This window comes from Notamacropus eugenii, chromosome 2 (genome assembly GCF_028372415.1).
Source record: "Notamacropus eugenii isolate mMacEug1 chromosome 2, mMacEug1.pri_v2, whole genome shotgun sequence".
Taxonomy (NCBI): domain Eukaryota; kingdom Metazoa; phylum Chordata; class Mammalia; order Diprotodontia; family Macropodidae; genus Notamacropus; species Notamacropus eugenii.
In genome coordinates this window covers 506,350,521-506,365,053 of record NC_092873.1, presented here as the reverse complement: position 1 = coordinate 506,365,053, position 14,533 = coordinate 506,350,521, and the positions used below count along the sequence as shown (strand labels likewise).

The window sequence follows — 14,533 nt, the reverse complement described above, 5'->3', positions numbered from 1 at the left end:
GCCAGTACTCCAAATGGGAAACCTCTACCAGCAGCCAGGGAGTAAAGCAAACCAAATCTTCACTGACCCTAATTGAGAGAAGATAAAAGGAAGTGGTAGGTGGCATCCACGTCATCGTATCACTGAGTCTCCTCCAGGAGGTAAACGAAGGAGGTGCACAATAATTGTAGCCCAGGACACATGATTTTCTCTGATGCCATGACCTTGGCTTGCAGTTCCCATGAGCATGTTTGTATGGTATGCACCAGCATCTGTTGTAGAAAATGAAGGAGAGACATTCTATGAGGTACTGACAAGATCTCCCAGCTAATTCAGCAGCACAGATCTTGATAGTCCAAGATTCTGGGAGAAGCTAGACCCAGGACAAGACAGGAGATAGGTTCTAGGTTAAGGGAGGAAAGAGGTCAGTGAATAAGACCTGTGCTAAGTGCCGAGACTACAAAGACAAGGGAGGAACAGTGTAGGACCTAGTGTAACTAAGTATATGTGTCATATATATATGTATATATATTTAACTCCAAGCTTTGGGAGGGAGACCATGAGCAGTGGGACCAGGAAAGGCTTTGTGTGGAAGGTGGCACATGCTGAAGCTTGAAGGAAATTCCAGGCATTCCAATGGGCAAAGGAAAGAGGCTAGCATTCCAGGCCTGAAGGAATGCTGGTGACAAGGCAAGCGCATGGGCCATTGTGGCAAGACTGCAGAGAGCATTGACAGAGTGATGTATAAGGAGGCCAGGAAGAAAAGAAGAGCTTGTAGCCTACTGAGAAGCCTTGTGCTTATATACCACAAGAAAAGAGGCAGAAGATATTGGCAAATGGACTAGTAGTGCAGAAAGTCACAAAAAATGAAATTGCTTGTTTATCAACAGACAAAAAACAATGGTTACTGAACCAGAACTATTTGAAAATTAAGTCAGATCATTGGCTGCTTAGAGCATTATCAATAGAGGTTAAGAGAGTAAAGACAAGAAGACACTGCCTGCATTCATAGCTCATCCATCTTAGCCTGTTTAAACAAACTGCTCACCCTGAAAAACGAGAAATAGATAAAAGTAAAGACTTTGGATCCTAAGCTCTCCATTTCACAAAGAAGCTCCTTCAGAATCCCCAGTCGATGGGGAACGTTCTCTCCAGGGGTGCCCCCATCTGGGCCATCCTTGTCTCCCAAGGAGGATGTTGTGTATTGAGATGTTATGATGATAGAAAAGACAAGATTTGGAAACTGATTGAATATGTGACATAAATGAAAGTGAGGAGATAATAATAATGCCCCCGTTGTCAGCCTGGTTCATGTCTCCTCATGTGTCCCACCCCTCTCCTCCGCCCAACATCCCAGGTGAGACTTTTCCTCTCTTCCTCATCTCATATTGCTCAAATGTCTTCTCCCACTATATCCTTTCCTCCTACCCCATCCCCTTTGCCAAGACCAACCCCTTTACAAGTGCCCTTGATCCAATTCCCTCTCGTCCTCTCCACCACTCTCATCCCTGCCCTCACTAATCTTCAGTCCTTCCCTACTGCCTACAAAATAGGCCCATTAATCCTCCATCTTTGAAAAATTCTTAGTTGGTCAAACCATCCTCACTAACTATTCTGTCTCTCCTCTCTTTTATAGTCAGACTTGAGAACACAATTTTCATTTCTACTCCTATTACATCCTATCTTTTAAATCTTTTGGAATCTGGCAACTGTTTTTTGTCTTACAGGCATCTCAAACGATATTTTTCCAAAACAGAGTTCCTCATCATTCCCCTCAAAGCCTTTCCTTTTCCCACCTGCCCGGTTACTGTCAAGGCCACCATCATCCAGTAACCCAGACTTATTATTTCTCTGTCATTCTCAAATCCTCACTCATACTTACTCCACATGTTGTCAGATTTTGTCATTTCTGACTTAACCACCCCTATTGCCTATGTTTCTTTATCTCCATGCACTTGGCCACGACCCTGATTACTTCTCACACAGGTTATTGCAATACCCTTCTCACTGAACTCTGACGCAAATATCTTCCCACTATAAGTCTTGCTCCACTCAGTAACAAAAGTGATTTTCCTAAAGCCCAGGTCTGACCATGATATGTTTGATATATTTTTGTAGTTTCTTGTCTAATCTATAAATTTCTGTCATTTCTTACTCATGAACCATATTTTTCATCATCTTCATAGGATGACATGAGCTGTCAGTCATCAAGTATTTCTTAAATGCCTACTATGTTAGTCACTGTGTTAAGTGCTGGAGATACAAAGAAAGGCAAAAAACAACCCTTCCATTCAAGGAACTCACATTCCAATGGAAGAGACATCATGGAAATAACTATGTAAAATATGTATCTGAACAGTGTCGTTGGAAGATAATCTCAGAAAGAAGGAACTAGTGGGGAGGAGAGGAAGGAGAGAGTCGTGGAAAGGCCTCACCCAGAAAGTGGTACTTGAGCTGAGTCTTGAAGAAAGTCAAGAGGTGAGGTGAGGGAGGAAGGCATTCCAGGCAGAAGGACAGGCAGTTCAAAGGCCCAGAGGTGGGAGATAAAGTGTTGTGTTCAGGAATAGCAAAAACACCAACATGACTGGTTCATAGTAGTGTATGTGGAGTAATATGGGAAAGTACTGACTAAGTAGGAAGGGGCCACATGGTAAAAAGCTTTACATGCAGAATAGTGTGCTTTATACTTGATCCTAGAGGTAATTGGGATTCCCTGAAGTTTATTGAACGGGAGAGTGACGTGGTCAGACCTGTCCTTTAGATGGGAGACCAACCAGAGTGCTGTTGTATAGTCCACACAAGAGGTGTGGCCACTTTGTGAGAGAAAGGAAGGAAACGAATAGGAGAGATGTGGTGAAGGTAGAAGGTAGAAAGAACAAGACTTGATAGCAGATTGGGAAGGTGGGAATAAGGAGTTCAGCATAGGACATCAGGTATCAGGTTTATGTTCAAAGGGCAATTGGTCATGTGGGAAGGGTTGTCTGGGCTGGGAAGATATACACATCTGGGAATCATGGGAATCAATGAGGTCACTAAGTGTGAGTAGAGAAGGAAAAGAGAAGGGTGCCTAGGACAGAGCCCTGGGGGATACCCAGTGTTAAGACTCATGACCTGGGTGAAGATCCAGCAAAGGAGACAGAAGTAGCCATCAGGCAAGTAGGAGGAGAACCAGGGGAGTGGAAGGGACTTGAGAATTCGTCTAGTACAACATCATTTTAGGGGGACTTGCCCAAAGTCCCACAGAAAATAACTGGAAGAACCAGGATTTGAACCTGGATCCAGGGGTCTTTCTCCTCTGCCATGTTGTTCTTCCAGGTCTATTTTACACATAATATGCACTTTCTAAGAGTGTTTGCTGGATGTAGTTGAACCCGGAACTCTTTCTAGTGGGTCTTGTTGCTCGTCTGAGGTTGACGTTCTTCTAGGCATCGATGGCTACTCAAGGTTTTGAAGCAGAAGGATAAATCCATTTATTCAATATGAATTGATGAAGTGCTTGCTGTGGGCAAGGCACTGGGCTCTGCTGGGTGTCCAAAGAAAGCTTATCCTGCTAGGGGAAAGAGCATGGACACAGACAGGTCAGTACAAAATGTGTACAAAGTTATTGGGATAGGGGAAGGACACTAACCGCTGGAAGGTGGGGCGGATTCCAAGAGGAGGAGGTGAAGGAGGGTTGTTGGGGCTCAGTGAGGACCTCAGTTTGATGGGAATATTGAGGAAGCAGAGTGTGGCATCAGTGGGAGCCAGATTATAAGTGCCAAAAAGAGGAGAGTGTATTTGGGCCTAGTGCTGATAGGGAGCCACCGACGTTTCTGGATTAGGAAAGTGACACAGATCTGCGCTTGTGGAATATTGGTTTGGGAAAAGCTTTTGTATCACCAAAATCGATGCAGCTAGGACAAGAAGGGAAGCTGTTAATGGGGAGGAGGAGGAGGGGAATCTTTGCAACAGATGTCTCAGATAAGGGTCTGATAGCTAGCAGCTTGTCAAAGGAACTAACCCAAGTATCCTGAGACCAAGTACCATTCTCCAGTGCACAAGTAATCCAAAAAATGGATTTCAAACTATTAACCATAGGAAAGATGGCACCAATAAGAGAAATGTAAATCAGATAAACTTTAAAGTTTCATCTCATACCAAGGAAATTGGCCAAAAAAAGACAAAAAATAAGAATGCTCAGTTAGCACACGCTAATACGCTGCTGTTGGTGGAGCTGTGAATTGGCCTGACCACTCCGAAAAAGTTTGAAATTGTATTTAAAAAGTGACTACAATGTCCAAACTCTTTGACTCTCACTGCACAGTTTAGTTTCATCCAAAGCCACACATACAATCAAATATTTATAGCAGTATTTTTTGTGGCAGCAAAGAACGGGAAACTAATTATCCATTGATTGTTGTGGTTCATAAGTGGAATGGCATTTCCTACTGAGCTGTTGGAAATTATAAATATGAAATATTCCTAGATGCATGGGAAGTCTCAAAAACTGATGGGGAGGGAAATGTGCAGAGTTGGCTAGTGACCACTAAGATAGTGTCCTTGGAATGAACAAATGTAACTTACATTCTTCTGCTTGAAGAAGGGCTGAGAGAGGAAAGCAGCCTTCTCTCCAGGAAGGGGATGTCCCATGGTGTACAAGGCATGGCTGATCTGGCTCAATAACCTTTCCCTCTTTTTGATCCTTTGTTTCAAAGGACAATGAGAGTAAGGAAGAGGAGGAATGTTCACAAATGGAGGTGATATTTTAAGAAGGGACAAAAAAAGAAGATAGATGGTTTTGCATGACTGCACATATATGACCTTGCTTTCCTTCTCAATGAGGGTGGATGGGGAAGGGGCAAGGAAGAGAATATGGAACTCAAAACTTTAAAAATGAATGTTAAAAATTATTTTTACAAGCAACTAGGAAGTAAGATATATAAGCAATGGGATATAGATGTCTATCTTGCTCTACAGGAAAATAGAAGGGAAGGGAATGGGGGGATGATAGAAGAGGGGGCAGAGTGAAGGAAGTATAAAATACACGCTGTCCTGGGGTGGGAGGAGATGGGGAGAAAATTTGAAATTCAAAATTTGGTGGAAGTGAATGTTGAAAACTGAAAATAAATTTTTTTTTAAAAGAAGACAGATGGCAATACCAATGTTTACATTAAAAATATGAGACTTTGACGTGTGTGTGGACCTGAGTAGAGAGGGGAGAGATTTGAGGCAGGGAGACTGAGAAGGCTCTTGTAGTCGTCCAGGTGAGAGATGATAGACTATGGTATAATTTTGTGAGGCTTTGGTGTCATGGAGGCAGTGCTTAGTGCAGTACCTGGCACATAGTGGGAGCTTAGTAAATGTTGAATACACCTAGAAACAAGACTGGGCAACCGTTTGGCTTTGGGGAGGGAGGACAAGGAAAGAGTAGAGAATGACACCAACATAGAAAGCCCAAAGAGTGCTCCATTATTTTGCATGAGTTTCTGTTGGCCCTCCTTTGGGCTTCAGGACCTCACCCAAGGGTCAGTGTGAATTAAGACCAGGGGAGCATGTGTGTAACCAGCCTAGCTTCCAACTTCAGCCCTTCTTCCCCCTGGCTGGCTGTGAGTCTGTGGATCTGCCCAGTCTCCCATTAGGTGACTCACTCATTCCTGTGCCCTGGGGTGATGGGTAAGTAATTGTTTAACTGAATGAAACAAGCAGTGTGCCCAGCCCTCAGGATCTCCGTTCATACAAGGTCTGTCCCGTAGCCAACCTGGGACCCCAAGGCCTCCCCATGCTTTTCCTTCTTGAGTCTAAGCAGCCTTAAGGTCTGGACCTCAATTCTTTGAGCCCCTCCTTCCAGAAATTCTCATCATTTTCATTGTAGAGCCCCAAACCAATGAGGGGAGGATGTAATTAGGGGTTGGGTTCGGAATTCCTGCTGGCGCTGCACATGTGGGCGCCACAGTCCCTTCCTCCCATCTCTGCTCTGCACACATAGCTTGCCCAGAGTTTCCCGCCTCTGCTTTCCAGGGTGGTCCTGCCCTGCCATCGACCAGGCTAGTTACAGGCCCTTGAGTCAGAATGAGCCAGTCCTTGGAAGAAAGAACTTCAATTGGGAAGTTTATCATTCTGCTTCCTGGACTCTTCTTGCTTCATTTGGGGATTTTTTTCAGGACCTGGACTGCATCCTTCCCCTTGCTTTCCATGGCCTTTGCTTTTTATCTCTGCTGCTTTGCCACAAGGAGAGCAGATAGAGTTTAGGAGGCCTGGGCTCGCTCTCCCCTCCAAGCCCCAGCTTGTATGTCCTGGGATGGAGACTTCTTAGCTGGGCCTCCCCCCAGAACAGGCCAGGCACACCCAGCCCACACAAGAACAAGACTGTTGGGACTCTTTTCCCCTTTCATGCAATCTCTGACCTCTTAGAAAAACAAAACAGCGATAAAGAAGGGCCTGGAATGTTACAGACTGTGTACATTTGTCTCTGGGTTTCTTTTAAGGTTTGTTGTTTACAATGGTGGGAGGGAGGGGGAACAGGGGTCCCACCAGGCTGGCCAGCAAGCTAGGCCTTCCTGAGAGTGTGGCCATTTGCCCGGGGGTGTCTCCTTTGGTGGTCTGCACCTTCAGTCCTTGTAAACATCCCCTAGGCCAGGAGGCCTCTTTGCCAGTTTCTCCCCTTCCTTTTCTTCGCTCCCTTGCTGATGCCCCTTCCCCTTTTACCCCCTCTCTGTCTTATATCTGCACTCCTGGTGCAAACCTGCATCCTGAGCTCTCTTCTCCTTTGGGAATGCACAAGATCCTAGGCCTGGGGCTGAAGGTCCTCCGAGGCTGTCTGATCTGATCCCTTCATTTCATAGAGGAGGAAACAGGTCCAGAGAAGTGTTATGTGACTTGCCCCAGATCACAGAGGTGTCTGAGCTGGAGTCTGCATCCAGGTTGTCTGGCTACTGATCATAATTCGCATGGGTACAGCTCTTTAAGGTTTCCAAAGGGCTTTACATGCATTATCTCATTTGTTTCTCACAAACCTGAGAGGCAGGTCCTATTCTATCCCCATTTTACAGGTGGAGAAACTAAGACTGAGAGCGATTCAGTGATTTGCCTAGCGTCATAGGATCAGTAGATATCTGAGGCCAAATGAGTACTTGAGTCTTCCTGAATCCAGTTTGGGTCCTGCTTCCTGCCCACCTCAGATGTACCACAGGAGGGCTGCCAGGGACAGCCAACACATCCAGGGCTGGGAAGGGCTCTGCAGGATCTGTGTTTGACCCTCAGCTTTAGAGGCACAAGTGTGCATTTTCTTTGCCCAATGAAGGTGGCTCCTGGTAGGAATCAGACATTGAGAGTCAAGTGGAAATATTCTTAGATGCACATACAAGTCAGGATTGGGAGGGAGTCTTAGCTCAGCTCCTCCGAGGATGGCGCTGCTACAATTGTAGTTGCCTGAGGAGCTCTGGGTCCCCTCTGTGCCTTGGAGATATTGAGGTGAGGTTTTGGGAAGTGGCATTGATTCCCACAATAAAGGTCATTTCTCCTCCTGAAATCTGCTCTTGTTCAATGCCCGCAGGCTCTCCTGAGGTGGTTGTATGACAGCACGAATCTGGGGAGATGGGGTTTGGCCCAGAACTTGTGATCTCCCTGTTGCCACATGTAGACAGGGCTAGATTGTAGTATTGGGTTGACTTTTGGGGTCCAATCTAATTGGAGGGTAAGCATCTGCTGGGCAAAAATTAGAATCCATCCCATTCCCTCGGTCTGCTGGTTCCTGGGGAATGTGCCAGCTGGAAATTCAGGGCCTACCGGATCCCCTCCCCACTTAGGCTTTGATCATTCTTTATGCTGGTCAGCTGGATTTAGTCCTTTAAGCATTGGGCCTGGTCCCCAGGTATGTGCGCGAGCATACCCACATGGACATATACACGTGCACGTGTATACAGGGCTTGTTTGGGTCTCCCCAAAGGAAGGAGGGGTGCTGATCCTGAGTCTGGCCCAGGCCTGCAGGATTCTCCCAGGTGACCAGGTGTCTCTGTTACAGGTGCAGCATCCAGGGCAGTGTGATCTGTAACAATGCTGTTATTGAGAAAGGTGCAGATATTAAGGATTGCCTCATTGGAAGTGGTCAGCGGATAGAAGCCAAAGGTAAGGCCTGGGAGCAGCCTAGAAGGGGTGGGGATGGGGGTGTGGGCTGGAGGGCATGGTCGAAGTACTGTCACACAGTCCAGTGCAACAGCAACATCAAAGGAAAAGGAGAGTGGGCCAGGCAGGGAGGCAGGGTCTGACGTAAGGGAGGCTCTGTTGGCAACAGGCACACTTGACCTTCACCAGCCTCATTCAGGAAGTCATGGCTGTTGCAGTGTCAGAGCCAGGTGCCAGAGCGGCTGCTGCTGCCAGGGAAGTAGCGAGGTGCTTAACCCCCTACCCTTCCAGGAAAGGATCCTAGCAATGTTGGTGTATTCCTTCTGGAGCTCCCCAAACCTTCGAGAATTTCAGTCGGGACCTTGGAAGTGTCTGATCCACCTGGCATCTCCCCAGGCATCCTTCCACAACATCCTTATCATCTTTCCCTGCAATGCTGAGGCTGAATTTGTGCCCAGGGAGGGAGGACTAGATAACCTCAGAGACCCCTTCTCGCTGTGGTCTGGTCTAGGAGGAAGGTTCCCAGGGGCAGAGGTGTCCTGAGGCCACCCCTCTGCACAGAGCCAGCCAGGGAGGTGGAGAAGGAGGCTTGTGGCCTCTCCTGAAGTAGTAGTTTTTGAAAGTATAACAGGTTCACCACATTCCACCTCTCAGCCTTGGCCTTTAGGTGCCCCAGAAATGGGGGGTCTCTGATGCTCCACAAATAAAGAGCATCATAGCTTGTTTTAGGGCCAAGCATCCCTGACCACCCTCCTGCACAGCCTTGGTTTAGCTCTTGCTCTCTGCCTCCTTCGCCCCTTGTAATTGTACTGAATTTCTCCATGCTCTGAAAAGCACTGCCGCACAGCCCCACCTTCCCAGGGGCAGCAGCTCCATCTCAGTCTAGCAGAGCAGCAGCTCTGGGGCAGCCAAGGACTGTTTCCCATTTGGTATAAAGGGTTTCTAAATTAGGGGATGTAATGGAGTGAGTAAACACCATGCAGGGCTGCCTCCCAGGGCCCCAGCTCCCTGGTGGGCTGCCCTCCCTTCCTTAGCCTCCTGTGCTGCCCAGAGCCCAGCAGCTGTCTGCCTGCCTGGATTCACTTTCAGCATGCCAGAGCTTTGGGGGGGGTGGGGAGCCAAGCAGGCCAAGCCTTCCTTTTTCCAGCCTGGGGCTGACCTCTCTGCTGACCTCTGGTCTCCCATCTCCAGCCGCTCTAAGACATCTAGAACTAAACGTCCTGTACACATCTTCAACTGAACTTGTCCAAAGCAGAACTTGTTAGCTTTTTCCCTGGGCTGCCCCCCCTCCTTCTTCTCTTCCCAGTGACTGTAGAAAACCCTACCCTCCTCCCATCCCTCAGGCTCACCCCCCCAGTCGTCCTTGGCTCCTTCCTTTTTCTCACCCCTCACATCCAAGCTGTTGTCAGGGCCTACCAACTTTACCTTTGCAGTGCTTCTCCTCTGACACTGCCCCCCACCCCAGTGCAGGCCGTCATCACTTCTGGCTGGGATCATTGCAGTGACTGCCAGGGTACTGGCCTGCCTTGAACCTCTCCCCACTCCAATCCGTCCTCCATTCAGCCACTCAAGTGCTATGCCAGCCTGCATTTCACCCTTCTACTCAATGAGCTCCTGTGGCTCCCTACGGCCTCCAGGATCAAACACAAAATCCTGTTGGTCATTCAAGGCTTTTCACTTTATAACCTGTCTCCCCATACACCTTTCCAGCCTTTTTATACCTTACATACCCACCCGCTACACATACACACACACACACACACACACACACAATGAAAGTCACTGAGTCATAGAGTGAGAACTGATGGCCAGGTCCCAACAAATGCCAATAACGAATTGTGATGGGGCATTCGAATTTTTGCTACTTGAAAACATAATTAATTGAGACATGGCCATTGTTTCCAGCCTTATGAAAATAAGACATGAAGAAATTTGAGGGATAAAACTACTTCCTGGGATTCGTTATTCACACTGATCAGGACCTTGCTGTATTCTTGGTCAGGTAGAGGTCCCTCTTCCACCTGAGCTGCTGTCATTTTGTAACTGATCTGTAAAAACTGGGTAGGAATTCTGCTGGCAACAAAGAAGAAGCAGAGAGAGCGTTATAGACAACCAGGTTTGTGGGAGTGCTGCCTCCAAGCTTATTGTGGGGGCAAGAGGGAAAGAAATGATGAGAGAAAAGGCTACAGACAGGTTGTGACTAGCTAGGTTTGGGGAGCCATTGAAGGTTTTGGAGCAAAAGAGAAGTATGGCCAGATGATTCTAGCAGAATGTGAAGGCAGGACTGGAGGGAATATGGAAGAACAACCCTCTTCAAAGTCCCCAGGTGACTAGAGAGGAAGGCATAGATATCAGGGATAGGTGGATGGATGGATGGATGGATGGATGGATGGATGGATGGATGGATAGATGACTGGATGGATGAATGGATGGAAACCTAGATGGAAGCCTAGATAGAAGCCTAGATGGATTAAAAGATGTTGATTAGGTGCTCATTATATAAACAGTAGCGCTGTATAAATGCTAGGCATACAAAGAGAAAAGCTAGACAGCCCCTGCTCTCAAGAAACTCCCATTCTGATTGGGGGAGGTGACATTCATGGAAAGTCTTAGCTTCAAGTCAGATGGAAAGATCCAGTGGTCCTTGAAAGGCAAGGCAGACAGATGCGCTACACCCTCTTTCTTGTCATTTCCACTGACATGTAAAACATCATCAGTTCCTAATACCAAGTTGTTAATGGGGCCAGGGACTTTGGGGGAAGAACTTTCTTTTCCTAGTGATCAGGCAGAGTCAGGGGGATTCATCCTTGTGGGAGAGGCTGCAAGGGAGAGCTTTGGCAGGAGTAGAATGGTTTGTGGTTGGAAGGCCATCAGGGCCCAGGGGCATCCAGGAGGCCAGTAAGGATGAGCCCATGACTGGACATCCAGCTGGAGAGTTCAGGCCAGAGAGCAGGGCTGGAGAAGGGAAGAGGGCAGGTGCTCATCATCTACATGAAGGGGACGGAGGGGTGAGGCTTGAGACCCAGCAGCCAGGAGCACTCCTCAGGGGGCATCCATGTTGGAGTCCTGGAGGGAGGAAGTGCAGAGGTCACTTTTCATCAGCAGCCCTGCCGACTTGGCCAGAGAAGGAGGCAGAGACAGCTTGCCCCATCTTATGCTGCACTATAAAGAGATCTCTTGGAGATGCCTGAGGAGAAGGGAGGAGCCAGCAGCTCACCCACCTGGAACAAGTCAACCCCCACTGGCAGGCTGCACCTGGAACAGCTGGAGGTGTTGCAAGTCAGGGCCAAGGCCTGCTGGCAGCTGTCTCTAGTGCTCAGCGAGGCAGTTGGAGCCCCTGTCTCTGTGTATCTGGGCTCCAGGCTCCCTCCCTTGGCTCTCCCCTGAGAGGCCAGTGGCCTTCAGTTGGATTCCTTTTTCTTTATCTCCTGGCCACTCTGCTCTTCTCTCTGGTTAGTTCCAACATCCAGGGCTCTTGCTAGTCCTTTTTTCAGCCCAGACCCACCCACCCAGTACCATCTCCAGGCCTCAGAGTCAGGCTTCTCTTGGGACCTTCTTCCTGAGTGTGATCTCTCCAGTTTTAGTGACTTAGGCCATCCCCCAAATATGGGTGGTACACTGTCCTTTCTCCCCATCCTTCACAGACTCTTCTCTCTGCTTTGTTTCAGTTCTCCGGGGCTCCCTGTGAAAGTGGCCCATGACCTCATGGGGCAGACTTTGCCCTAATCTCACTCCTAAGTGGACAAGTTTGAGCAGAACCAGTCTGAGTCCCTCAGGCTTCTCCTCCAAAGCACCAGTGCTAGGAAACACATCCCTCCCAGGCTTCCTGGGTCGTTTCTGAGGTCCCTCCCAACCACAGCTCCCCACCCTCCTCCCTATTCTAAATCTTCAGGACTCTTGGTCATTCCCAAGGTTCAGTGATGCTTGGCTTCTTTGGCCAGGTTCATTGAGGGGCCAGTATCCAGCCTTGGATAGAAGCAATGTCCCTGGGAGGGGCAGACATGAGATTTTCCAAGTCAGAGATGGAATAGGAAAGGATGCTTCTTGAACCCCTCCTATAACTGTGATTGAACCCCACTTGGGCTACAAAAGAGGGTTAACTGTCAACAAGCCTTTTCCCTTCCTTTTCTAGCCAGGAGAGTGAATGAGGTGATCGTGGGGAATGACCAGCTTATGGAGATCTGAGGTTGCCAGTGTCTGCATCCCTCCTCTGAAGTCTCCCAGGACCAGGCAGAGGCCCAGCCTTTGCCAACGACTAGTTTCTTGTCTGACTTGGTTTGTGTTGATCTCCCAATAAAGACATGTCTCCAGTAAGCTCTCTTGACTCCTGAGGTTATCCTGTCCTCAGACACATGACCCTTGGCCAGTAGGCTTTCACCATGAGGACCACACAGAGTCTGCTGTTGAGCAGTGACACAGACCATCTGTGCCGATCTGAACAGAGGTTCTCCCCCTGCCTGGGGCCTGCTCAGCCCAACCCCCCTAAAACCCAACAGCCTTTGGGTTGAGTTTCCTGCCTGCTAGCCTAGGATGGAGCACTACCAGGGATTAGCTCTTAGCTTTCCTCCTTCCCCAACCAAGAGAAACCTCTGACCCTGTGACTTTGGGGTGGGGGCCCCCCAGATCAATCCTACTGTTCCCACTGGCACCTTCTTGAGCCCCATCATCCCCAGAGGCTACAGTTTAACAATGACTGGCTAAACTGGTTGTGATCCAAGGTCAGGCTCTCACAGGACTTGCTGCTGATGGAGCCAAGTCAGAAAGGCCCAGAGGGGCTGGCTGGTGCCCTGAAATGCTCTATGATTCACTACCCCCATCCCCTGTATTTCACAGAAGGCAGGTGGGCAGGGGACCCTACCCTCCTTTCTCCTTTTCCTTTTCTTCCTGCAAAAGATGAAGAGTGTGGGGAGGTTTCTTCTTCCCCACTTTTATGACCTGCAGGTGTTTGGTGGGAGATAAAAGTAAGTCCTGGGGTGAGATTTCATAGCCCAGAATTATCAAAGTGAAGGTCCTCCCAGTGGGTGGCAGGAATTAAGAAAAATAATTTGAAATAATAGTTTATACATTGCTGCAAAAATCCCAAGGCCTGGGGAGTTAACTCTTGCTAATCCAGCTTGATCTTAACTGTGGTTGTTCCTTCCCTAGAGGATGGGGGTGCGGTGGGGGGGTTGAGGGAGAAGGGGTGCGGGGAAGGAGCTGCCTCCCCGCCTGACCCAGGCGGGGCCACCTATTGTTTCCTTCTGTTCTCTCAGTTCCCAGGGGTGACTCCAGCTAGCTGAGGGTGGTGGAGGTATTTTCCTCAGCTAAATTGGAGCACATCTGGGATCTGGGAATAAGTAGTGGAGGGAGCCTTGCTCCTGCTCCCTGGCTGAGAAATCCAAGGGCTGTGAAGGGACCTCGGAGGGCATCTAGCCCAACAGCTAACCCTTTTACAGAAGCAGAAACTGAGGCCCAGAGAGAGAAAATGAGCAGAAATGAGAGAGAAAAGGACAGCTTGCCACTTTAGTCAGATCACGGTTTTTGCATTTCTGAAATCAGTTATAGGAACCATATTTTAGGAAGAGCATTGATATGCTTTAGGCCATCCAGAAGAGGGTGGCCAGATAGGGAAGGGTCTTAGGATCCACTGGAGCCACTGAGGCTGTTTAGAGAAGATCATACTTAAGGGGATAGGATAACCATCTTCCGTCTTGAAAGGCTGTCACACAGAAGAAGGATCCACTTGGTCCTGCTTGGCCCCAAAGGGCAGACCCTGGAGCAGGCAGCCAGGAGCTCTGTCCCAAAGGAGAAGGGGCTTTCTTGGGAAGACTGTGAGCACTTCCTCATTGCTGGACTGTGATCCTCATGGGAGACATTCAGCAGGTTGGACTCCATGGTCCCTGTGCCTTTTTTGGGTCCTTGAATGACTACCTGTGGAGACCCCAGACTTGACTCTCCCAACAAGGCCTCCTCAAAGGTCTCCCTTTTGTCCCTTGGGTTGTCAGCGTACAGTCACGAGGAGGGGGCAGTGGTTGGGGCCCAGAGGGAATGTTGGCATCCAGCCCCTGAGAAACTCTTCCCCTCCAAGGGCACTGGTGGTGTAGCCTTTAACAACATAGGGCAGCCACTCCCTAAGTGCCTCTCCTGAGGGTGATGGCAGTGTCGCCCCATCTGCCCCCACACAAAGCAGGGCCAACTCTGTCCTACTCCATAGACAAGCATTTATTGATCACCTGCCATGTGCACTAGGGCTTCACAGGTGAGATGGACAAGTAACCAAAGATGAGCAGTTTGCAGTAGATATAAGGGAGGGGTCATTTCTGCCTGGGGAGTGCCTTGAGCTGATCCTGGGAGGACGAGGATGATTTTAGCAGGTGAAAGGAAAAGTCAGAGAGGTAGGAAAGGTAGAATCAGAGAGGTCCTGAAGAAGTAGCAAGAGTTAAGCTGGAAGAAGATGGGAGGTCAATTGTAAAGG

General features: G+C 48.6%; 1 protein-coding gene across 2 annotated transcripts in view; it reads left to right on the top strand.

The window, feature by feature from the left end:
- EIF2B3 (eukaryotic translation initiation factor 2B subunit gamma) overlaps positions 1-12,393 on the top strand; it is an 82,337-nt gene extending 69,944 nt beyond the window's left edge. For both annotated transcript variants that reach the window (XM_072649227.1, XM_072649226.1), the window contains exons 11-12: positions 7,979-8,082; positions 12,212-12,393. In XM_072649227.1, coding sequence (XP_072505328.1) covers positions 7,979-8,082; positions 12,212-12,264 — 157 coding nt within the window. In that variant the 3' untranslated portion in view covers positions 12,265-12,393. The remainder of the gene's footprint in view (positions 1-7,978; positions 8,083-12,211) is intronic.
- Positions 12,394-14,533: the final 2,140 nt, after the last annotated feature.